The sequence below is a fragment of the Melanerpes formicivorus genome, unplaced genomic scaffold (genome assembly GCF_026170545.1).
Source record: "Melanerpes formicivorus ecotype bairdi unplaced genomic scaffold, bMelFor1.0.p_v2 SCAF_51, whole genome shotgun sequence".
NCBI classification, from domain to species: Eukaryota; Metazoa; Chordata; class Aves; order Piciformes; family Picidae; genus Melanerpes; species Melanerpes formicivorus.
In genome coordinates, this window is record NW_027142403.1 from 2465194 (window position 1) to 2489313 (window position 24120).

General features: G+C 51.6%; 1 protein-coding gene across 4 annotated transcripts in view; it reads right to left on the minus strand.

The window, feature by feature from the left end:
* Positions 1-24120, minus strand: part of BOC (BOC cell adhesion associated, oncogene regulated) — a 54051-nt gene that overhangs the window by 10249 nt on the left and 19682 nt on the right. For all 4 annotated transcript variants that reach the window (XM_068160609.1, XM_068160607.1, XM_068160608.1 and 1 more), the window contains exons 2-8: positions 15760-15927; positions 14864-15142; positions 6611-6757; positions 5648-5791; positions 4734-5027; positions 3744-4016; positions 2613-2911 (exon numbers count right to left, since the gene is read on the minus strand). In XM_068160609.1, coding sequence (XP_068016710.1) covers positions 2613-2911; positions 3744-4016; positions 4734-5027; positions 5648-5791; positions 6611-6757; positions 14864-15142; positions 15760-15927 — 1604 coding nt within the window. The remainder of the gene's footprint in view (positions 1-2612; positions 2912-3743; positions 4017-4733; positions 5028-5647; positions 5792-6610; positions 6758-14863; positions 15143-15759; positions 15928-24120) is intronic.

A 24120-nucleotide genomic window follows, 5' to 3' on the forward strand; every position in this document is an offset into this window, starting at 1 on the left:
CCAGGCTTGCCTGCACTAAGATCAGAAACTTTCATGACAGGTTTTGTGCCAACCAGGGCTACCTTCACTGCCCAGAGGCTTGTTTCATGTCTGGAAAGGAGGGAAATGTCACTGGCCAGGTCTTAAAGCTGAGGGGTTCAGGTATAAGCAGCAGCACAGGCTACCAAGCACCCATGTGGTTTTTTGACCTCATTTCTATCCATTGGACCCCTCTGATACCAATGCCCCTCAACAGACATGTAAAACTCTGGAGCAGGTGTGTCCACATCAGCTAGAAGCTCCAACTGCCTTAGGAGCTAAATGTCTCCTGCAGCTGCTGAGCTGCTCATTTAGATGCTGGCCATTTCCATGGGATGATTTACCATTTTGGTCACCTGGACCTAAGTCATTTGACTAATGGCTTTTGATCCAGTTTTATGCAGCTTCCAGGCTGGCACTTTTTGGCTGGAATGAGCAACTGTAATGTTTGAGCAGAGGGTACCGCAGGGAAGAGACCAAGTATGGCCCTAGCCTCCCCCAAAAGGCTTGGAAATAGAGTTTGGTTTTTGGTGATACCCTGATGCCCTGTATGAAGGAGAAGGGAAGGTAGAACCTTCCTCCTTCCCAGCTGCAAGGATAATATTTTTGCAGGCAAGCAGGCAGGAGATGGAAGTGACCCAGCACCGAAAGGAGCATTAGCGATGCAGGCAGTACAACGGAACGGAAATGCCAGGGCCCTGCCGTATCATTCATCTTCCCCCAGCGTTTGACACTGACTGATTAATGCCCGCCTCATCTTATTTTCATTCTTGAGCCTCTGGAGCTGGGAGGCCAGGGAGGGGAGCCCTAAAGACTGCTTAATATCCAGGAACGAAAGAGCAGTTCTTAAGAAACAAAGGTAATGGCTGCACAGCATCTAACTGCTTGCAGGCTGCTGAGATTTCAGGGGCAGCGTAAGAGCAGGGGGGGAAAAAGAGACATCTGCAAATATTTTCCAGAGGAGAAGCAGACCCTTGCCCAGGACAAACCTAAGCCTCCTGTCAGTAGGTTTTCGCTTTCCTCATGGCCATCTTTAACACAAAGAGCCTTTTCTTTTCTTGCTGCATTGATTCCTTCCCTCTCCACACACATGCTTTTCCAGTCAGAGATGTCAAAACCAGATCCCTGTATAACTTGATCTTAAGGATCTCTGATAGAAAGAGACTCCTTCTGAACAAGCTTAAGGGTTATTTGGACTAATTCCTTTCCAGACAATCCTTAAGCATCCCAAGAAAGAGTCTCCAGCTGAGAATTTGGACTACACTGAAAACATATTACTGCAAACTGCAGTGACCCATGGTGACCTCCACTGCCCTACAGCCCCTTCCAGGTGAAGTGCTGAAAAACAACTAAAATGTGGACAAACTCCAGCCTGTAATTTCAGACTGCATGCAGAATTGGTAGTTACATGATACAACTGGGGGACAAATCTCTTCTTGGCAGACAACCACAGCCAATAGTCTGGTAAGCTTGCCCTATTGTGTTCTGGTGTTGGCAAAGAACCCTCTGTTTTAAAGGGTTCTTTAAAGAGTTGGTTAGCTAAAGCCCTTCTCAAGTTTTGTATGGCAAGAAATCAAGGATGTGTAGGGATTAGACCAGCCTCCTATCACACTGTATTTTCACAAAATCAAGTAATTCCAGGAAAACAGATACCACATATGCACATCAAATTGAAAACAATGCCTTGCAGTGGCTGGAAATCCCAAACATGCAAGATCTGGAATGTACTAAAACATTAAAGCAAGACCTGCCTCTCGCCTGCAGCTCCCTACCTGATCAAAAGAAATATGAGCAGCAAATACAAATTCAAGCCCCTTCTTCCTATTTATCTGCAGCAAAATGGAAGGAGATGGTCCACACCTCAAAAGCAGAATTTTTACCTCAACAACTGCTGGGCTAAAGCTATGCAGAACCCAGCAGTGTACCATGTGCCCACCTTGTGCCATCAGCCAAGAGACACGCTAAGCAGTGCACTACCTTTCAGCTTCCAGAATTAAACTGGTAGCCAAGGACCTTCCCAGAGGATTTAGAATGGCTACAGTGGCTCTGTGGTGTTGCTTCAGTGCTGCTGAGCAGGGCAGGTACATGCAGCAGGGAGGCTGCTGCTCTGTGTGCTGCAGCCCAAGACTTTCAAGGCAGAGGGCTCCCCCTGTTTTGTGGCAAAAGCATACAGAGCAATTCACTCTCTGATCTGCCCTCAGACTGTAAGCACACAACCAGGAGTTTGATGTGGAAGCTCTTCAGGCTGGGAATGTGTGTGTGTGCATACAGCCTCTGCATACTCAGGCAGATGGGCACCACTATGGTCTCTACTTCAACAGCTTGACAAACCTCCTCTTGCAGCCTGTACTCATCACAGAATCGTTTCAGTTGGAAGAGATCTTTGAGTCCAACCTTTAACCTAAGACCACACCTTAAATGAGGTGTACTGAGGCTGTAGCTGAGGAGGACCCACCAACCAGTGCCACCAGTGAGCAATGTATGCCCCTGCCCCAATGCACCTGCTAAAGAGGTGTGAAAATGTGCAGTGAGGCCACCCTCCTGCCTGTGGAGTGGCACAGAGAAAAGATGGGAGCAGGGCAAAAGAGCAATACCTTGCGATGCTTCACCACATAGTAGAGGATGGGGGCTCTGCTGTCGGGCCGAGGTCTCCACACCAGGTCATAGCTGTCCGTCTTCGATGTCCGGGGAGAGCTGAGGATGATGGGGGCCTCGGCTGGAGACACCAGCTCTGAGTTGGCTGCACACTGAGGAGATGCTGCCAGTGGGGTTGTCTCAGGCTTTGGCAGTACAGCTTTATCCAGGGGCAGCTTTAAGGCACTGTCTCTGGAAGGTGGTGTTGGAGGCTGAGCTGAGCCCAGCTGGGCATCTCGTCCAGGTTTGTGTGTAGCTCCTGAAAGACAACATGGTGAAGCAGGGTAAATGCTTCAGTTGGCAGTGATTAAGACCCATGGTAAACACCTGCTGCAGCAACAGGTACCTTAGAGGTACCAGCCCAGAGGCAGTGCTGCCTGCTGGGCCACTCAAAGAGGTGTTGGCAATCATCTCTCCTTCTCCCACTATAAATCTAACACACCTCTCTGGCCCTCTGAGAGCAGGCCTTGGCCACATGAGGCTTCCTCCCTCTCTGAAGCCACTCTTACCCTGGATAGGTTCAGCAAGGTTCAAGAATTGTGTGGTACACTCTTACCCCTGTGAAGTCCACCCACATGACTCTTTATGCTTCTTGCTCAGTGCAAACTCAGAGGCACAGCTGAGTAAATCACACAATGGTTTGGGTTGCAAGGGACCTTAAAGATCATCTAATTCTAACCCCCCTGCCATGGGCAGGGATACCTTCCACTAGACCAGATTGCTTAAGGCTATAGGCTAAGGGCACTACACTCTCATGTCTTACATCTATCATGTAGAGATAGCTCAAGTAAGCACATATGGCACTGCACTCAGAAACAAAACTCCTACCATCTGCTCCCCCAGGGAAACAGAGATATCTCAGTCCAAAAAAGCACTCAAGGAGTAGGGTTAAAAGGGAGAGAAGAGTCAGGCAGCTTAAACACAAGTAGAATGGTTATAACCAACTTTTCTTCTCCCACTCTCCCTACTCTGTTAGGCTCTGGGATCAAATGCTCACAAGCTGGGAGAGAGGGGTTGGACTTCATGATCTCTGGAGGTCCCTTCCAACCCCTAACATCCTGTGATCCTCATCCTGTGATCCTGTGACTTACCAGGCCGTGCTGTCCTCAGCTGCACCATGGCTTGTGCGCTGCCAACCTCATTCTCTGCCATGCACTGGTAAATGCCCTCGTCCTCGGGCCCCACGCTGACCAGCCGCAGTGCCCGGCGGGACAGCCGGAGCCGGTGGCTGGCGGAGAGAGGGACAGCGTTGCGCAGCCACATGACAGAGGGCTGCGGGTTCCCCCGCACCTCGCAGGTGAACTTGGCGCTCTGGCCCCAGGGAATGATTTGCTGGGACAGCTCCATGGTGACCTCTGGGGGCTCTGTGTGGAGAGAAAAGGGAAAAAAAAGGATGCTGAGTGCCAGTCGGCAGCGGGCATGGCACGGTCATGGCTTTGCACTTTCTTCTCTGGCAGGGATGGGGGCAGAGATCCGCACCCCTCCTCAAGACCCACTCCCTTTGTAGGGCCCTATGGGAATTCACTTCATTACACTTCCCCTTCAGTATGGCCCAATGCCATCTGCCCCTCTCAGATGGCAGCAGCCACCTACAAGTTCCATTTTCCGGTCTGGACTGCACTTGTGTCAAAACAACACATCAGCACCTGGTTGAAATGCAATCCAATAAATGATAGGCTTCACCTCCCTAATGCTTGTGAGAAGAGGAGGGATGCATGGGAGAAAGCTAAGTGTAATATCCCTTCCATTTCCCATCTGATAGAGAGCTTCCCTACAGAACAGAACAAAAAAGCAAGACATACTGATGGCTTCCCTATGACAATGTTAAATGTGTCTAAGAGGCAAGCCAGTCCTCCACTAGAAAGTGTTAGAGCAATGCCAGTGCCACAAATGACAAGAGAAGAGCTTCTGCAGAGGAAGGGAGGATCCACCATCTCCAGCCAGTGGAACCACAAGCAGAGGTTTGCATTACATTGTGGTTTGCCCAGGGAAAGGAAGAGCACAGCAACATTAGTGTTTTCCCCTGAAAGCAGTGAGAAAGTCCAAGTCCTTCCTGAAACAAGGGCTGCAGCAGCACTCACCAAACACCTGCACGTTGTAGAAGATGAATGCAGCTCCAGCCTCCCCAACCCCATTGTCAGCTGTGCAGCTGTAGGTGCCTGAGTCCTCCTCACTGGTAGGGTCAATGAGGAGGTTGCTGAGCAGGAAGCGCGTCTTGTTGTACGCAGAGACACTGGAGCCATCTTTGGCCCAGGTGACACGTGGCGGGGGGAACCCGCTCGCCACACACTCCAGGATGAGGCTTTGGCCCTTGGTGACAATGATGGTCTGAGCTTCAGGGGGGTAGATGATCCGGGCTGCCTCTGCTGTGGAGCCTGGTGAGGAGAGGAGGAAGAGGAAAGAGAGATGGGTAGGAAGAAAGGAGGCCTATGGGAAAGCAGCCTGTGCAGAGTGTAGGCAGGGCTAGCGTGCTGCTACCCTGTGCTGGGGGCAGACAAACAGCAATACAGCCCAAGAGGGACCTTCCTTAAGGGATGTGTGCACACAGAGAACTAAGAGCCTTTGCTTGTCCATCACCAAGAACAAACCTTGAGGAGATCCCAAAATCCCAGGGTTGCACACACATACCACAGGAGCAGACTTTGGGAACTTCTGCTGCTGGAAGGGAATTTTGGTTGGAAAAGATGGCTGAGCCCAACTGTCAAGCTAAGACCACCCATGGCCATTACCCCATGTCCTAAAGTGCCACATCCACATGTTTCTTGAACACCTCCAAGGGTGGTGACTCTGCCACCTCCCCAGGCAGCCTGTTCTAAATGCCTGCCCATGCTGTAGGTGAAGACATTGTTCCTGATGCCCAGCCTAAACCTCCCCTGGCACAATCTCAGGCCAAACTGTCAGTTCACACAGAATGCCAGCTTCACTAGCACTGGTACATGCTCCCAGGGCTGGAAGTTCTATGGAGAAGAGATGCAGTGGAAGGCAGGTGGCTTACGTCTCACACGGAGCCTCTCACTGGAGACTGAGGTTTTCACCTCCTGTGTCACAGGGTTGTAGGCAGCACATTTGTAAGTTCCCTCATCCTCTCGGCTGGCATTGACGATCTGAAGGTTTCCAGATGGCATGATAAGGTAATTGTCTGAAGAGAGAGAAGAGGAGGTGGCATGTGGTCACAAGATAGGCTCCCACCCAGCCTCTTGAAAGACATGCAGAGCCCTGAAGGAAAGGTGGACAAATGGGAAGGGGGAAAATAACATTCTAACACCAACAGCACTGAACTGCTGGTTGGTTCAGATCTCAGAGGGAGCAATAACAGAAGGAACAGAGCCTCAGGTGAAGCTAGCTCATCACAATGCACTGAGTTGGAAGGGTCCCTCAAAGGTCATCTTGTCCAACTTTCGAGGGTCCCTTCCGCTGGTCCGTGCAGCAGACGCAGAGAAGCTGCAGAATTCAGATCCACATTTTAGAGATTTCCCCAGAATCAAAATTGTCCTTACCCAGGTTGGGCTGGAAGAACACTTCACCTATAGCAGATCACACAGGAACAGGTCCAGGTGGGCCTTGAAATTCTCTGGTGATGGAGACTCCACCACGTCTCTGGGCAGCCTGTTACAGTGCTCTGCCACCCTCAAAGTAAAAACTTTCCTTCTCGTGTATAGATGAAACTTCCTATAGTCAACTTTATGCCCATGACCTCTTGTCCTGTCACTGGTGACCACTGAGAAGAGTCTGGCCCCATCTTCCTTACTGCACGCTGGTGTTACAAATGCCAGGCCCAGGCGGCAGGGCTATCAGAGAGATCTGGGAGAGTCCCTAAACTAACCTGTGCTCAGACTGGTGGTGAACGGACAGCAAGGAGGCAACTGACAGAGAAATCTACTGCAGGTAGGGAAGGGTAAAACTGGGGGTTCTGGAAGGGACCCAGCAAGACAGACACTTAGATACTTGTGGCACTCACCTCGGGAGGCCTCTAGCCACTCCTGCTTCACGCTGTAGCGGACCTGAGCCTTGGGGTGACTTTCAGGCAGGTCGCAGGCGATCACAGCTGTGTTCCCCTCATCCACCTCGATCACATGCTGGCCATCAAACTTGAAATCTTTCAGATCTGCAGGGAGAGTGAAGGACAGGGCATCTCAGTGGCTGGCTCAGCATCTTGGTGTCAGTTCATCCTCTTCCTCTGGCCTGGGGACGTTTTCTTTTGGTGCTGGCGGAGCTTTGCTCCATTCCCAGCAGTTAGGGAAACTGGCCTGGTTTCAGCAGTTTATTTTTTTTTCCCTTCCTCCTCCTCCCTACAAAATGGCTAAGTCAAAACACAACTTGTGGAGAAACTGCTTGCTCCATGGCTGAGAAACTGGGTGTGAAAACCCTGGCCTGAGAGTGAAAAAGGAGCCAACTTGCTGCAGCGCTGAAAGGCAGCCAAAAACGGTCCTTCTGCCACCTGCTCTTCCCAGTGCGGCTGCTGTCCCACTACCCAGAAGCTAACTTCTCAGTCATAACTCAGGGACTACAGCCTGCCTCAAGGGTGTCCAAGACATTGAGCAACACAGTGGGAGAAGATGTGTGAATGCTGAATGCTCCCAGAGCTGCCCTGAGCTCCTCCAGTGCCTCCACTCCAGGCACTTTGGCTCCCATCAAGTATCTCATGGCTGAAGGCTGCTTAACCTTGACGCTTCACATGTTCCCAAGCACAGCTGCCCCCTTCTTCGAGAGGCCATGAAAACACCCCACCCCACCACACATCCCCCAATGAGGCTGGGATGGAGACTGCTCCCACAGCAGGGCTGATACAGGCAGCAGGGCTGATACAGGCAGCAGGGCTGATACAGGCAGCAGGGCTGATACAGGCAGCAGGGCAGGGGGGAGTGGTGCTTGACTTCTGATTTCCCTGTTTTTCAAAGCAGGAACAGATGACTGCAGTGAAATCCAGCAGATCTGGCAGGGCAGGCAGCAAGCCAGCCTGGCCCTGCTGAGCTTCCCTGAGATAAAACCAGTCCCTGCTCTATCTGGGCACAATGGTAAAACTTTCCTGGGCACTGCAAGCCCAAACTTTGTCTGGGTCAGCCTGTGCTGGGAGGAAAGAGGTTTTGTGCCAAGGAAAGAAGTCCCACACATGCATTTGTACAGTGCTGTGCACCAGCCCAGGCAACCACTAGTGCCAGCTGCATATCCCACAGTCAGTCACAAGTCACATTGTTCTATCAAGGATCAAGGGGACACATCAGCTCCGGAAAGAGCTTACAGTGACCTTTCAGTACCTGAAGGGAGACCTACAAGAAAGCTGGGGAGAGAGTTTTCACAAGGGCTTGTAGGGATAGGACAAAGGCTTTAAGCTGAAAGAAGGTAGATTTATACTGGATACTAGGAAATAAATTCTTTCCAGTGAGGGTGCTGAGACACTGGAACTGGTTGCCCAGGGAGGTTGGGGATGCACCCTCCCTGGAAGTGTTCAAGGCTGGGTCAGATGGGGCCTTGAGCAACCTGGTCTAGTGGAAAGCATCCCTGCCAATGGCAGGGAGATTGAAACTAGATGATCTTTATGGTCCCTTCCAACCCAGGCCACTCTGTGATACTCCCTGGGACCCAGGACTCCCGAGTGGCACGCTGCTAAATACGGACAAGACCGCACTTCTGTTCAAAACCCCACACCAAGGCAGAGTGTTGCATCCATCACTATGGCACAGCCATGCGCTGTCAACAGCTCCCTCGCCCCTCCAAACCCATCCCAGGACGTGGTGCCTGTGACCTCGGGCAGTTTGGAGAGCCTGGGGCTGGTGGGGGAGCAGGAGGGCTGGCGGCGGGCGGGCGGCAGGCTGCCTCCCTTGGCAGCCTCGGCCAGCAAAAAAATGTGGTTTTGTTCTCTGGGAAATGCAGTGGCGCTCCAAGAGCAAAAGACAACTCTGGCTCCAAGCTTCTCCCACCCACAGTCATGGAAAAGTGACATGAAATTTCTCAAGTAGACTTTCTGATTAAAACAAGATCCTTTATGGAGTTTAAATAAAAACCAGCTCTCTTGGCAAGGTAGAGAGAAAGCCTCCCCGAGAGCGGCGTGGAGGGGCTGCTGGGCAGCTGCCGGGGGAGCCGGCGTTCCCGGGCCCAGATCTGAGGGAGTGGGAGGAGGCTGGAAAGAAAAGGGGAGGTTTTGCAATGTCATAAAAATGATTTGCAGCGAACATGCTTCATACTTCTGGAATTTCTTGGCATCGTTCACTTTAAAAACAATAATAATAAAAAGAAGGACTGGGGGGGAACTTCAGCAAGGGGATTAATCCTTTCAGACAGGCTGGGGAGGGGAGCCGTCTTTCCACTGGGTATTAAAGCCAGATGAAGGTTAACTCTTCACTTGTGAAAGGCTGGCAGCGCCTCGCGCCCCTCCGACAAGGAAAGTTACTGCTGGGGAGGGGAAGGGTGCTGGCTGTTTTCCTCTCTTTGCTTTTCCTGTTTGATCAGGGAATAAAATAATCAGAGCCACAGGAATGGAGGGAGGTGGAGAAGGGGCAAGAGCCCAGCGTCTGCCTGCCTACATCACGCATGTTTCTCCGATCAACAAAATACAAACGAGCATCGGGGAAATCAATGTGCGCCTTGGTGGTCTGCGCTCAGCACAGCCAAGGTGAGGGCTCCGGCAACGCTGGCAGGGATCTGCACACACACACATGCATGCACAGACCCCGAAGAGAAGGGATGCCGGAGCCCAGAGCAAAAGCAGACCCGCAGGCCCAGCACAACAGAGTCCACCGAGGAGCACCACGCTCTCAGAACTGGAAAATGATGTTCCTGTGTCAGGGGACCCCCAGGATGACCTTGGGCTGGGCAGATGTCGGTCCCCATCGTGTGCAGCCCCTCAGATGGCAGCTCAGCCCGCTGCTCACAGCTGCGACTGGGTGGTGGGGAGTGGGACCTCTAGCTTTTCCTGCCTTTCCCTCCCAGCCTGGCTGTGAGGGGTGAGAGGTGAAGCTGTGGATGATGGGGGAAAGCACAAAGGACAAGGAACTTGGGGCGGCTGGGGAGCAAGAAATGGGTGCCACCAGCAAGTTGGAGCACAGCTGTCAGAGCAGAGGAAAAACACCAGGTCAGCACTGGGGCGGCCTGGTTTCCAATACGCAAGTGTAAGGGCTTCCTGCCAAACTACTCCCCCAAATTCCTGCTCCCCCACAGCAAACAAGAATGTTTTCTTTGCCAGTTGTTTTTGGCCATGGGCATTCTCCACCACCCTGCTCCCTGCTGGTACTAGCACATACTGCTGCCCATCAACACCGATGGGTCAGCCAAGGCCGGTGAGCGGTGGTCAGGAGCACCCCATGCTTCCCTCCATGCATGGGACGAGCCCCTCCTCACACATCTCATTGCACTTAGCCCTAGCACAGCAAAACAGAGGGCGCTGCACTGGGCTGGGACATCCAGCTCCATCCTGGGGGCTTCAAATAAGCCACCCCTCAGATGGGAGTAGGGCACATGTATCTCCCCCTATCAGGAAGGGCAGTGCAGTGCATGGAGGGGTGGAGGAGAGGGTCACTGTCAGGAGGGATGCAGGACTCGCCCCTTCAGCTGCCCAGCTGGCAGAAGCCATGTAACATGCAATTTGCACCCTGAGCCTAACCCTCACTGCAGCTGGAAGAAACCACATCCCCTCTCCACTGGCTGGGTTTTCCTTTTCATATGGCGGCACCCGGCGTGCCAGCCCCTGTCCTTGTCCTTAAAAGACACAAGTCTTCAGCCACCAGCCCAGCTGGGAGGTGCTATGGACACACAGAGCACTGCCCCAGCCCAGCTGGGAGGTGCTATGGACACACAGAGCACTGCCCCAGCTGTGCCAGGGTAACAGGGATTATTTTTCTGTTCTTTTTGTTTAGAAGGGAGTGCAACCAAATGCCACTGCTTGTGTCCGTTTGTGTCCTGCTCTCAGGCACAATGGGGCGAGCTGGGGTGCACAGAGGGTGAGCCCTGCAACTAACTGTGCTGCTGTCACTGGGGAGGGAAACCAGCTGAATCCCAGGGCTGAGGGCCAAGCAACAAGGCAGGCCAGACAGACCAGATTAAATGAATGGGAGACCATAAATAACTTTGGAGAAGAAGCTGTAGTAAATAAAATGTCATCCCTCAAGGTGAAAGTCATCTCTGTTGTAGAGAAGGGTGAGGGAAGGGAAGGAGAGACTCCAGCAAGAGGAATGCACAGGAATAGGAGTCCCACAGCCTGGGGGCAGGCACCTTCCACTAACCCCCTCAGCTCTCAGAGAGGCCTGGGCTTACAGCTTTTGCTCCCTGTCTGGTCAGCACCACAGAAGCCTGGGCACCGGGGCTGTCACCACCAGCCCCCTCCTTGCCCCCTGGGACAGGCACAGCCCCCAGCCTGCCCACTCACCCCCGAGCACACCTCCTTATACCATGACCCAGCCCCATCTCACAGCACTTGTGCCACAGCTCCACAGGCTCACCAACCACCACCTGTGTTTTCCTGCTCAGACCACCTCTGCCCCCGGGGCCAGAGCCCCCATGCCTGCTCAGCAAAAGCTTTTCCAGCAAGCAGCCTCCCCCTTCCTTCCCTCCTGCCATGGCCTCTGGAGAGCCGTCAGAGGAGAGGCCCAGGCAGTGAGGAAAATGAATGAGGCTGTCTTCAGAAAGCAGCTGCAAATTCCTGGGGGATGCCCAGCCCGACCCCGCGCAGGGTCACTGCCCAGGAGCGCCGCACACTGAGGCCCAGCTTCCCCGACCTGCCGCCACGGAGCCGAGGGCTGCCCTCGCCGCTGCTGCTGCTGGAGGCCACGGGGCAACAGGCCTCCCCTGTTCCCCAGCGTCCCCAGGAGGCAGTCCCCCTGCGCTCCTCATGTCCCTGCTGCACTAGAGCAGGTGGAGTTCCTTTGCTGCACCCTTCATCTCTGTAAGTGTCATACCTCTGCAGGTCAGGCTTGCTGCTCTGCTCACTGCACTGACTGTCCGCACAGGCAGCTAAAGGCTGGGAGTTGCACAGTCTTCCCCACCCCTGCCCACCAGCTCCAACCCCAGACTTCAGCTTTCCTGTGAGCCCCACCAAGGGCTCTAAACCTTCTTAGTCTTTTGTTGTTACAGGGACAGCCCACAGCACTGTGTTTGTGTCCCTCATGGATTTATCCTGCCCCACCAGAGTCCACTGCTGCTGTCCCTCTCTCACATAGCACCTCCACCCAGGACAGGGGCTGGAGCAGGACTTCTGGTGTGATAGTAACTTTGCTACCAGAAATGGGGCAGAGGAAATCTCTTTCTCTTTCTTGAATGCTTAGGGCCTGGCATATCAACCCGGGAATACTCCTGCCACATCCATTCAAACTGTCCCAGACTCCAGCCCATCACCACTAGGCCAAAGGGCTACCTCAGGGCCACACAGGGCTGATCTTGTGCAGCACAGCCAGGCCAGCAGTGATCAACAGGCATCCATCTGCACCAGTGTGCCACAGGCTGCCGCAGCTGAGTGTGGAATCATCAAGCACAAGGTTGGCTGTAACAAAAGTGTCCAAGTAATGCCTGAAGTGTTGCTTCTTGTGTTGTTTAAAGACATCTTCCCCTTTCTGCAAATCCCTCCCTCCTCCACCTCTCAGCTCTACATGATTAGGTATTTCATCTCAGCTGGAGGAATTAAATGCTAGTTTCAAACAGCCCTCTGAATCAGGGAGAGCAGAGATGGACCCAGTATTGCTGTGCCACAGGTGGGAGAAAGAGGGATCAGTCTCAAGGCCACATAGTGGTTGCCAGCATTGCAGTGATAGTTATCTGCTTGCTGTGACCATCAGCAAAGACCACAGAGGCTCTCAGAGTCAACCATGCACAGGCTCGAGGGTGTTTCCTCCAAGAGAGACAGAAGGGGGTGGAAGCAGCCTAAAGCTGGCCAGATGATGTTAATGTACACCCCTTGAAACCTAGAAAGACACTTCTTCCAATAACTCCAGGACCTCTTCCAAAATAAACCTAAATCTTGAAAAGATTTACTCACACACCCAACCCTCCTTGCTTTCAGTCACATTCCAGTGTCACTCTTCCTCTGGCCCTTCAAAATGATTGAAATGAGGATAAAACTTGCAGAGGGTTTTCCTCCAGCCCAGAAGGTGATCTGAAAGGGATGTATCAACTGCAATGCTGCCCTCTTCACACTCAGGACAATGGTCCCCACTGAAGCAGCTCAGAGCAAGGCCCTGTAGAGAAGGTCTGGAGCAGGAGTGAGAGCCGGTGGCACACGTGCTACCACAGCTTTCAATCTCAGCCCCACAACATATCGGTGCCCACTGTTACTCCAGACCCCTTCAAAGCCACTGTTGGAAGCAGCCTCCAGCTCACTGGTTATTTGAACCCTTTCAGAAGGTTTCTTTCCCATACCTTGAGCCTCACATCTTTCATGGGCTGCCCTCTCTCTCTCCAATAGCTGAAGGTGATTTGGTGCCTGGAGAGGGCTGACAGGACTACTCAGTTGTGGCTTCAATTTGTCCTAAGGGACACCGTGGGACCTACTGGTGCTCTAGGACCTGTTTCCACCACTGAGGCCAGACCAAAGCAGAGACAGGTCCAACAGTCATGCTGATTTGCTGTGCAGACCCTGCTCTCCTAAATGCAAACCATGCCCTTGCTAATCCCATCCACCTCTCCCCTCCTCTGCTTCCCTCTATCAGGCCACCAGCGCACACAGCTCCCTTTCTGCTCTGGAATGTGTTCTCCGAAACTTAATCTCAGCATGGGGCTCAGGCCAAATCCCCTGACAGATTCGGCCCCGTGACAACCCCCTCCCTCCTCGCTTCAGAGCTCAGCAACTCTCCCCTGGCTTTCCTTCATCTCCTCCTCCCACCAGCCTGGCCTAAACATTTCACTCCTGATTAATGTATCAGTGACAAGCCAAGAGCTCTCGGCTTTAAAGCAAAGCCAGCCTGCACTTTGCACAAACATCTTCACTTCTTCATTTTCTTAAGACTTAGCTCCAAACTCCCCTTTGCCTGGAAGATGAAGCCCATTCCACACCCCTGTCACTGCCAGGGATGGTGATCTCCTCTGCACGCACTTGCTCCACCCAAAACTGCACAGATCTCTGAGCAGATTAGACTCCATGTTACTTAACAAGGGTAGTGTCCCTATCTCAGAGCAGGTTTGGGTTGTCCTTTCTCAGATGCATCCAAATACAACACTTCTTCACATTTAGGTAACATCTGGCCCAAACCAGCTGCCAGTAAGAGAAATTCCCCACTCTAAGACACCCCCTCCCATCCACACTGCTCCCTTTGTCTGTTGTCAATGCCAGAGGGCAGCAGTGAGGGACACTAAAGCTCAGGGATAGCAGCAGAGTCCCTCTCTCAGAGCTGTGGCTCAGAAACAAGGTGGTTCTTTTCTGCCATGTCACTGCAACCTCACAGGAGAAGGACAAAGCCCTGGAAAGGGGGAGCATGCCCCACTGAGGCCACAGCAGTGGTAATGAACACCATCTCCCATCCCTTAAAGAAGAAAAACCTCTGTAGGAGTGCTTTTAGACACTCTACTCTCCTGAAACCCCTGTTGACTTCTGTGCCTGCATTACCAAATGAGGACAGTACAGTCTCTGCCTTCAACATCTCCATGGAACCCTCCCTCACATTGCCTTTTGGCATGGGACCTTCCCTGTGGTGCAGAGAGGACCACCAGCCACTTAATGCAGGTGCTTAGGAGCACCTCCTCACCACAAACAGATTAACCTTTCTTTGGTGTGAATGTAGGGGCTGGTAGTTTGGCTGTGATGAACCCAGGAGCAACTCAGGCCCTATCACAGCACAAGCAGGGCAAGCGACTTCATTTTCTGTGCCTCAGGAAGAAAGCAGAACACAGCACACACTGACCCAGTGCTGGCAACAGCTCTGCAGCAGCATAGGCAATGGTTTGGCCACCAGCAGGTACTTTGTGGTAACCTTGGTCAATAAGTCAGTAATCAGATGTGGCAGCATGACAGCCAGGAAAACAATCATACACATAAACCCCACCACTCAGGTATTTCCTGCTCTTTGTGGTCTTGCAGCAACTGGCACTGAAGGACAGGTCTGCAGCCTGCCACATAGGAGGGCTGCAATGGTCATGGCTGGGCCACAACACAACAGCCAGGCCATGATCAAAAGTGCTACAAAATAGCCTAAACCAAAGCAGCCCTCCCTGGATGCCAACGTGAACAAAGTGATCATGGATGAGATGTGGTGGTCTGCAATGAAGGGGATGGTAGGGAACTAAAGGTACTCACTAGCTAATGTGACCACTGCAGGGACGCTGGCGATGACTCCTTCGGGCACTCCAGCGATGCACTGGTACCGCCCCACGGTGTAGTTGTTGAGAGCCATGATGACAAGCTTCCCTTGCTCGATGTGGATACCCAGCACCTCATCCGATCCAGGCAGCTCCTTCCCGTTCAGTCTCCAGCTGAGGTTCACTCCAGGGGGGTCCACCACACACCCAAGGCTGACTGGGCCCCCGAGCTTTTGGACAGTGGAGGCAGGTTGCACCGTGACCTGCAGAGATTCACCTGCAGAGAAGGAGAAAAATGGGAATAACAAAATTCAGTGAGACAAAGGACAAAGGGAAAAAAGTGCAGTGCTGGTACATTTGGCATGCTCCATTGCTTCCGTTTAGGTCCCCTAGTGCTTGGAGATGCACACCAGTCCCATTTCTTCTTGGCACCAACCAGACAGAGTCACAGAATACATCAGGTTGGAAGGGACCCTTTAAGGTCATCTTGTCCAACTCCCCTGCAGTGAGCAGGGCTTTCTCCAACTACACCAGGTTGCTCAAGGCTCCATCAAGTTTGATCTTGAATGTCTCCAGGGATGGCACCTCCACCACCTCCCTGGGCAACCTGTTCCAGTATTTCATTACCCTCACTGTAAATGTCTCTTAATGTCCAACCTAAGTCTACCTTGGTTAACAACCACTGCCCCTCATTCTATCACTACATGGCCCTTTTAAACTCTGAGTGTATCCCCTTCTGCTCTGGAGGAGTGTTTGAACCCAGATCTTGGGTCGAGGCTATTAATGAAGCAGTGGAGAAAGGAAACTACCCTGTGTTTGAGGCATGGCTACACTAAACAGCACCCAGGCAAAACACAAAGGAAATGGAACAAACAGGTAAGAGCAGGAACTCACTCAGTTCAGCAAAATAGGTGGCAGCTGCGAGGATCAGGCAAGGGATGGGGGACAGGGGCCTCTTCTTTCCACGTGTCATTGCCATCCCATGCAGTGTGTCTTGGGGCGCCCAGGGAAGGGTCCCATAAGCTGCCTCAGGGGATGCAGTCGGTATGTGACAGCTGATTCCTGCAGATGACAAGAGACACAAGGGATGAAACCCTCAGACTTCTCTCTGCTTCCCAGTCCTGCCTGGCTTCTCTACCAAGAAAGTCCCAGGGATTCACCAAGCCAGCGGTCTGAGGAGGCCACAAACACTTCTCCAACCTCTCCCCAAGCATGGTTGTGATTCTTCAGAGACTCATCCTCAGCACACATCTACATGTATGCACACACATCCTCCTCTTGCCCACTTCACACCTGGCACTGTGAGCAGATGTCTCTACTGTGCCAGCAATGCACACAGAGCAATGTCCAGGAGCAAAACACAAACATTTCCACCAAAGTGTCACTGGAAACATTTGCTGCTGCCACTTCTTGGCTGTGTCTGGATTGTATTCTAGCTTGAGCACTAAAGTAAATGGGTAGTGCAAGTTCCATGAAAACAGAGGTGATCCTGCAGTTTCACAGTCTCATCCTGAGACACCAGCCATGTGGTTACTGGGCATACCTGCAGAATCATGCAATTGTGTTGGTTAGAAAAGGTCTCCAAGATCTTCAAGTCCAACCATCAACCTATGACCACCATGACCATAAAACCACGTCAACACATTTCTTGAACACATCCAGGGATGGTGACCCCATCACTTCCCTGGGCAGCCTGTTCCAATGCCTGACCCCTCCTTCCAAAAAGAAACTTTTCCTAACTTCCAGTCTACTCCTCTATTTTCTCTTGTCCTATCACCTGATATTAGAGAAGGGACTGACCCCACCTCACTGCAGCCTCCTTCCAGAGTGTTGGAGAGAGCAGTGAGGTCTCCCCTCAGGCTCTTCTCCAGACTAGACAATCCCAATTCCCTCAGCTGCTCTTCAGAAGACCTGTTCTCCAGACCCTTCACTAGCTTTGCTGCCCTTCTCTGAACACACTCCAGCACCTCAGTGTCTTTCCTGCAGTGAGGGGCCCAAAACTGAACCCAGTATTCAAGGTGTGGCCTCAGCAGTACAGGGATGTGGTATTTCAATCTTGATGGAACTCCTTAGGAGATGTAGAAGAGTTTCAAGGCACCTCTGCTGGGAGTTAATGTGACAGAGAGCTGACACTTTTTCATCAGAAAAGAAATGCCCAGTTCTAAATTTGTTCAGGTTCAGTGCAGTGAGCTGAGGGCAGATTACACTTGACACAATTCACCTTGATTCTACACTAGGAGACAAAACCTGTGGAAAGATTTCAAGTTAGATATTAGGAAGAAATTCTTTACAGTGAAGGTGGTGAGACACCAGAATGCCTTGCCCAGAGAGGTTGTGGATGCACCCTCCCTGGAGGTGTCCAAGGCCAGGTTGGATGGGGCCTTGAGCACCCTGGTCTCATGGAAGATGTCCCTGCTCATTGCAGGGGGGTTGAATTTAGATGATCTTCAAAGTCCTTTCCAATCCAAACCATTCTATAATTAATTGATCTGCCTGTTCTCAGTTGAACTACCCTAGCTGAACAAATCACCAGGTTCATATTCCAAAGTATCAGCAATCTCCAAAAAACTTGAAGCCCAAGACTGCCTGTCACAACTCAGGTTGCTGTGAAGACCTGCAGACCACAGCAGCTGTTTTGGAGAGACTGTCATGAGTGATATTAAAGCAGACATGCCAGGACAGGGCAATTAAAGACCTTAAGAGGCTGCCCCAAGGATAGCAGAATGAATTTAGCTTCAACCACAGGCAAAGGCATGAAGTCAAGAAGAGACTTGCCTCTATGGACATCACAACACAGCTATAGGATTTTGAGTTCCCTCCAGCTGCAGCATTAAGGTGACCTGCAAGTCTCAAAGGCATTTCAAAATTGCTCCTGTGGCATGTCTACACTGGCAAGGAAGAAGCCCAAGACCAAACTAGCCACGGCAGCCAGCCCAAACAGCAGTCATAATTCCTGTTCCCCCTGCAGATACACAACAAATTCTAGCTACAACCAACATTTTCAAGATCACCTGGACTCCACAGAGCAGCATTTCCTATTTCCATCATGGGCACTGCTCAAGCTACTACCTGTTTGAGCATGTCTTTTCCCTAACCATCTCAATCAAAAAGAGGGGACAAGTCCCTCAAACCTAACTCCCAAAATTAAACCTCCTAACTCCTGAGGTAAGGACAACCACACATTCCCCCCAGGAGAGGCTCAGTGAGTTGCTCAAGGCAAGGCTGGTTGCTGATAGCAAGAAAATGCAGCATTTGGGGAAATTTCACCAAGCTACTCTCTGGTGACTTTGCTTAGCCTCTGGTACAGCAAGGGTGCAAGAGCACAGCAGAGTACAATGTCCGTGGTCAAGACATGCTGAGGTCCACATGGCGACAACAAGAATCCGCCTAGGCAGCTTGCATGCATCCTTGTGCCCCTTCCCTGCACCATGCCTCAGAGCACTGCTTAGGGAGAGAAGGAAAAGAAAACCTCCTCTGAGCTGGAGGAACTTTCTTCAGAAAGAAGCAATGCCAAGTAAAGTGACCCCCAGCTGGAGTGCTGCAGGTGCCACAAAGAACACTTTTTACCTGGCACTTCGCAGGCCAACGTGAGCTCACCCTACCCAGCAGGCTCAAGGCAAGGTAGGTCTTTCCCAGGAGTCACACAGTCATGGTTAGTGTAGCTGTGAGGCCACAAGCCCTACTGAGAGCTAGGACAGACTAGGTCAAGCTTGGCATGCCCCAGTATGGCTTCCAGGCAGACAGGAGCATGCACAGAGCTTGGCCAACGTGCATCAGGCTGGGAGTACTCTGAAGGCAGGCAGAAAGATCAGCGACTCATACTGTCGTTCTACAAACCCATTACATCTGACACCTTGGGTACCCTCCAGTGTCAAACCAAGAAGAGAGCAACTTCCCTCCCACACACCTCATCCTTCCCTCATTTGAGGACAGAAGGGAGTCTTTGAAGTTTCCCCCATCAACCAGCACATGCTGTTACATGAGATCCTTTAGCTATTGACTTGGAGACTGTCTGAATACAGAATTAACCAGGTTGGAAAAGACCTTCGAGATCATCAAGTCCAACCTATCACCCAACACCATCTAATCAACACCAAGTGCCTCATCCAGTCTTCTTATCAGTCTTCTTCTTACCCAGTCTGGGTTACTCAAGTTAATTTCTCCATGTGAGAGAGCCACCAAAGCACCCTTTGTTATACCACAGCCATCTTGGGCAAATCACCACTGACCATGACCATAAAAGTGCATGAGGCCTGAAAGTCCCAAAACTGACATCACTGCTGATGTGCAAGTTGATCCCAAAAAGACTTTGAGGTGGTTTAGGCTTAAAAATACTTCACACTAAAAGGTTTATTTCAGGAGACAGAAAGCCTTCCACCAGTGTAGAAGAAACATTTTGGAGCAGGACTTAACATCTTGTTCCTCAGCGCTGGAAGCTTACAGAGCAAAACTGACTCATTCCCTCTATCTGGATGGGTTTGGCAGCAGGATGGAAAAATGTTGGACAGAAGAGAGTTGCTCCTTGGAGCCCATGCTGGGGGAGGGGGTAGGCAAAGATGTTTCCAACCAGACCTCCCTGCAGCTCTGCATCACGCAGAGCCTCTAGCCAGACGGGCAAAGCCAAAGGCACAGAGATGTGTAACGGACCCTTCGTGAGCTGGGACCACCCAAGCACATCGATGGAACCACTAAACTGGCTGCCTTCAGGTCTGTGAAAAGATGAAGGGCAATAGGTGGGGAGAGAAAAGGGGAGAGCAAAAAATTTGGCCAAGGCCCTGGGCCAGTTGAAGAGCATTGAGCGAAGACTGAGGAAAGAAGGTGTGTTGCAACAAGTGTATGGTACCTCCCCAAAGCTGCAGGCAGAGTCTCAGCTCTGAACAGGGACATGTGGCCATTCCTTTCACAGCTGAGTGAAGTACAAAAAGTAAACGGCCAGCATAAAAATAATGAGGAAAATGAATGAAAACATCCATTCCAAAAGGGCTATTAGGATCCAGGGCCAGATTTCGAAATGCTCAGCTTCCACAATTGAAGCCAGATTTTCAAAAGCATTCAGTTCTTGACATGCTGAGCTCTCCTGAATAGGCAACCAACTTATTTCGATGCCTAAATGGGAGCTGACCTCTTTTGACAATGCTGCCCTTAAGCAGCCTGCAGTAGTGCAAAGCAAGGAACTTTATTAATCAGGCAGCTTTCGATCTGCCCTGGCCTCCTTGCGAGCACCAGAGTGGAGTGCAGTGGGAGAGGCAGTAGAGCTGGGGAGTGAAAGAGGCCCCAGGCCCTCCAGTTGCCTTCCCAGAGCTGGTGGTTCCGGGCAGGAGGCTGTGCCAGGGGCTGCAAGGAGAAGAGAAGGCTCAGGGGAGACCTCATTGCTCTCTACAGCTACCTGAAAGGAGGTTGTAGCCGGGAGGGGGTTAGTCTCTTCTCCCAGGCAACCAGCACCAGAACAAGGGGACACAGTCTCAAGCTGTGCCAGGGAAGGTTTAGACTCGAGGTGAGGAGGAAGTTCTTCACCGAGTGAGTCATTCGTCATTGGAATGTGCTGCCCAGAGAGGTGGTGGAGTCACCATCCCTGGAGGCGTTCAAGAGGGGATTGGACGTGGCACTTGGTGCCATGGTCTAGTCATGGGGTCTGTGATGATAGGTTGGACTCAATGATCCTCGAGGTCTCTTCCAACCTTAGTTATACTGTGATACTGCACGATGGGGTCCTGCTCTGCTGCCTCCTCTCTGCAAGGCAGGTACACTACAACAGGGCACTCTGGGACATGGTGTAATGGCCACGGTGCTCTTGGGTTGACAGTTGGGCTTGATGATCTTAGAGGTCTTTTCCCACTGAAATGATTCTGTGATCTCTGATTGCCAACACTTCTGCAGCCACTGACACCAGCAGCCCTGAAAGCTCATGCTTATTTGCTATCTGGGAAAAGAAAGAGTTAAAAGTAATTTAAAGAGCTTTAATTGGGGAGGGAAAACAAAAATTGTTTATTTATTTGTAATTCTTTCCTTCTGGGTTAAAATAACAATTTCCTGTCCGTGGAGCTCTAAATCCCTTTCAGACAGCCCACTAAATCAAAGGAGGGGCCATTAGGAGAACAGAATTAACAAGAGCTTCATCAGATATGGAGAGGTGGTGGGGGTGTAAAATCTGTCGGCTTGGCTTCCCACCACAGACCTAAGCCCACCGAGGCCCCTGCCTGCAGTCCCAGTGGTGCCCCAGTGATGGAGGGCACTGGAAAGGGAGCAGAGCAAGAAAGAGAAACCAGAGGTGAAGATATAAAAGGGAAGAAAGGTGTGTGGTGCAGGGGTGGGTGATAAAGCCTGAAAGGAAAAAGGGATCTGAATTAAGGGCTGGCAGCAGGAGAGGTGTTTGGTGATTAGAAGCTGAAGGTTTTACTGAGGAAATGCTGCTCACAGCTCCAAGCCCCCTCCTGCTTAACGAGGGCCAGCCAAGCAGCCCTTGTTACTGCCATGCTGTCATTTACAAGGCTCCCAAATAGGAACCAGCCCCCAGCTCCGGGGCAGCATCCCTGCACCACACAGCCCAGCTCTGTGGGTAGGCTGGAGGTGGGGAAATGAAGGCAGGCTGGGAGATGGGGCAAACTGGACAACGTACACAAAGGTGGTTTGGGGCTGTGTCAAGCGGCCAGACTGCGAGCCTCTCCTCATGCAGGATTGGAACAGCAGGAATAGGAAGAGGCTGATCTGCACCAAGGCAAAGGCTGCTACGACTCAGGTCCAGCTGGGGACACCCTGGGTGACTCTGGAGAATTCACTGCAGCTGGTCTCCATTTCCAACAGGTCAAGTAGGGACAATGATACTCCCAGTTCTCTGTGTTATACATTGACACTTAAGCTCTGCAGAAAAAGCAATGTCTCACACAGTACAATGTGCCAGTTTTACTTGCAATCATTACTTTTTAATACAAGACAGTGGCTTTTTTGTTGTTCCATAGAGCTTCAAGCTCTGAAAATGCAAAAGAGAAGAGGGCCACATTACCCCCTTTTGCTTTGCAAATGAGGGAATCTGAAGACTCAAAAATGAAGCTAACCTGGCCCAAGGTTACACAGCAAAGCAGTGGCAGGACTGGAAATCAAAAGCTCTCTGACCTGGATCTCTAACCCATCAGGCAAGTTGTTCTTGGATCCCAAATCTTACGTGCCTCTCTCAAAAACAGGCCACCACACAACTTTGTAATCCTCTAGCTGAGGAAATTCTGTCCAGGTGGCACACCTGAGCAGGTCAGCTGTTCAGTCCCCACATCACTCCTGGGTATGGAACTCAACCTGGGCACTCCTGATTGTTTGTCCCAAAATTATCAAACAGTAACATTCCAGAGAGCAAAACTAACCTCCACCAAACTCCCAGCTCCACTCCACAGTATTAATTTCACACCACTAAGTTAACACTCACTCTCTACGAGTGGGTTTGGAAAAGGAGAGGTTCGCAGCAGGAGAGACACTCCCCCTTCCATGTAACAGTACAGGCATACAACAGAGATGAGGGTGCAGATTCCATAGGCAGCAGCAGAATGCCAAATGGGAAGTGGGTAGTGTCAGGAGGGGGCAGAAGGAGGCAGCATCCAATGCTACACCACCATGCTTAAAGTCAAGGAGGTAGCACAGTGTATGTGCAAACAGGAATAAAAGCTTGACTGCTTCTCCCCGCAGCTCTGAAAGCTCCTGACTTCAGAGTGCATTAGCTCTGTTAACACAGCCCTTGATTAACTGTGTGAGGAGGTGCCCCCGCCCCCCGCCTTTTTTAAAGTGATTAGACAAAAAGGACTCTCTTACTGGCTGCTTGTGAGCTCAGCTAGTCCATCAAGAAGCCGCAACAGAGAAAGCCTGAGGTAAATTCGAGCTCACAACTGGGAGAAAGAACATATACAGCGCAAAACCTAGCATGGCACCATCATCCCTACACAGACGAGCAAGTTTGCCTGCAAGCCACAAACTGTGCTTGGGTGCTGGGAGATCCTAAAAGAGAACCACAGATTTTCTTCAAGCAAATCCTGAGTGACTCGGTGGCAACAGACATCTCTCTAAAAAAGTAAACTTGCAGGTAAAACAGTTCTTGCTTGAACAGAACTGCTCATGCAAACCAAACCAGCAATGAACCAAACAAAACACACAGTGACCTTTGCGACATATTTGGGGGTCTTTCTCAAGATGAAGCTACTGCCCTGGGCAGCTCCTCTCCCTAGCAGCCTGTGGTTATAACCAGGGAGGGCACTGGGCATGCTGGGTTCAAATTAGCAACAGGATACAAAGCCTTCTCATTGCCTGCCTGACTTTTGCCTGCACCCCCTAAAGACCCAGCGCCTGTGGTTTTTGGCACCTCTCCATCCAACGGTCCCTCTGAAATGAGTGCCACTTTCCAGCTGGCACTGATAGACTGACTGCTGAGCCCCAGTGAACCCCTTCACTTTGGCATTTCAACAGCCAGCGAACGTGAGATGGCTTGAAGAAAGAAATGCGACTCTCATGCCAGCCACCAGCCCCCCAGTGTCACCAGGGTGTGGCATCACAGTCAGCATAGCTGGCCTTGGGCAACGCCTGTGGCACGGTGGTCCCAGAGCGGCTGGACCCACCAGCCTGAGACAGCCCCGCTGCAGGTGGGCTGGGGATGTGAGGATGGCCTTGCCCTGTGGGATATGGCACCATTTCCCCGCAGCAAGCAGGAGAGGAGCCCCACGCTACAATGCGGTATGCGCGCTGGCATTCGCTGCCCCTCGGTGTGCCCCGAAACAGCTCTAGCCCTTGAAAAGACAAGGCTAAAGCATAAGAAAGAAAGAAACCCTGCGTCCTTTCTTCAATATTGTGCTCCCCCCAAGCTCTAGACACTTAATTTCCCTCCTTCTCTCCACCCCCCCCCCCCCCCGGCTTCCCCTCCATTCTGAGTAAATTCAATTTGACAACCCTGCTAATTGGATAAACGCTGCTCCCTACGCTCCTTTAAGGCTGTCTGCTTTTCTCTTCTTGTTTTTGGAGGGTGGATTGTGGCTGTTCTTTAACATGAATTCCATCTGCTTTATTTCTCCTCTGCCCATTCAAGACCCCTCCTGAATATGTATGAGAGGCTGCACCCCCCACCCCCTTTCTCCTCCATCCCACCTCCCTCCCTCCTCACCCCCCTATCCCTCTCCCTGCCCTCTCCCATTGCCCGGGACAATAACCCCCCAAATGCCCCCTTCTCCCACCCCGGCCTTTTTCGCTTTAGATAAACACAAGCAGTGTCAAGTGTGAGGAGGGGGG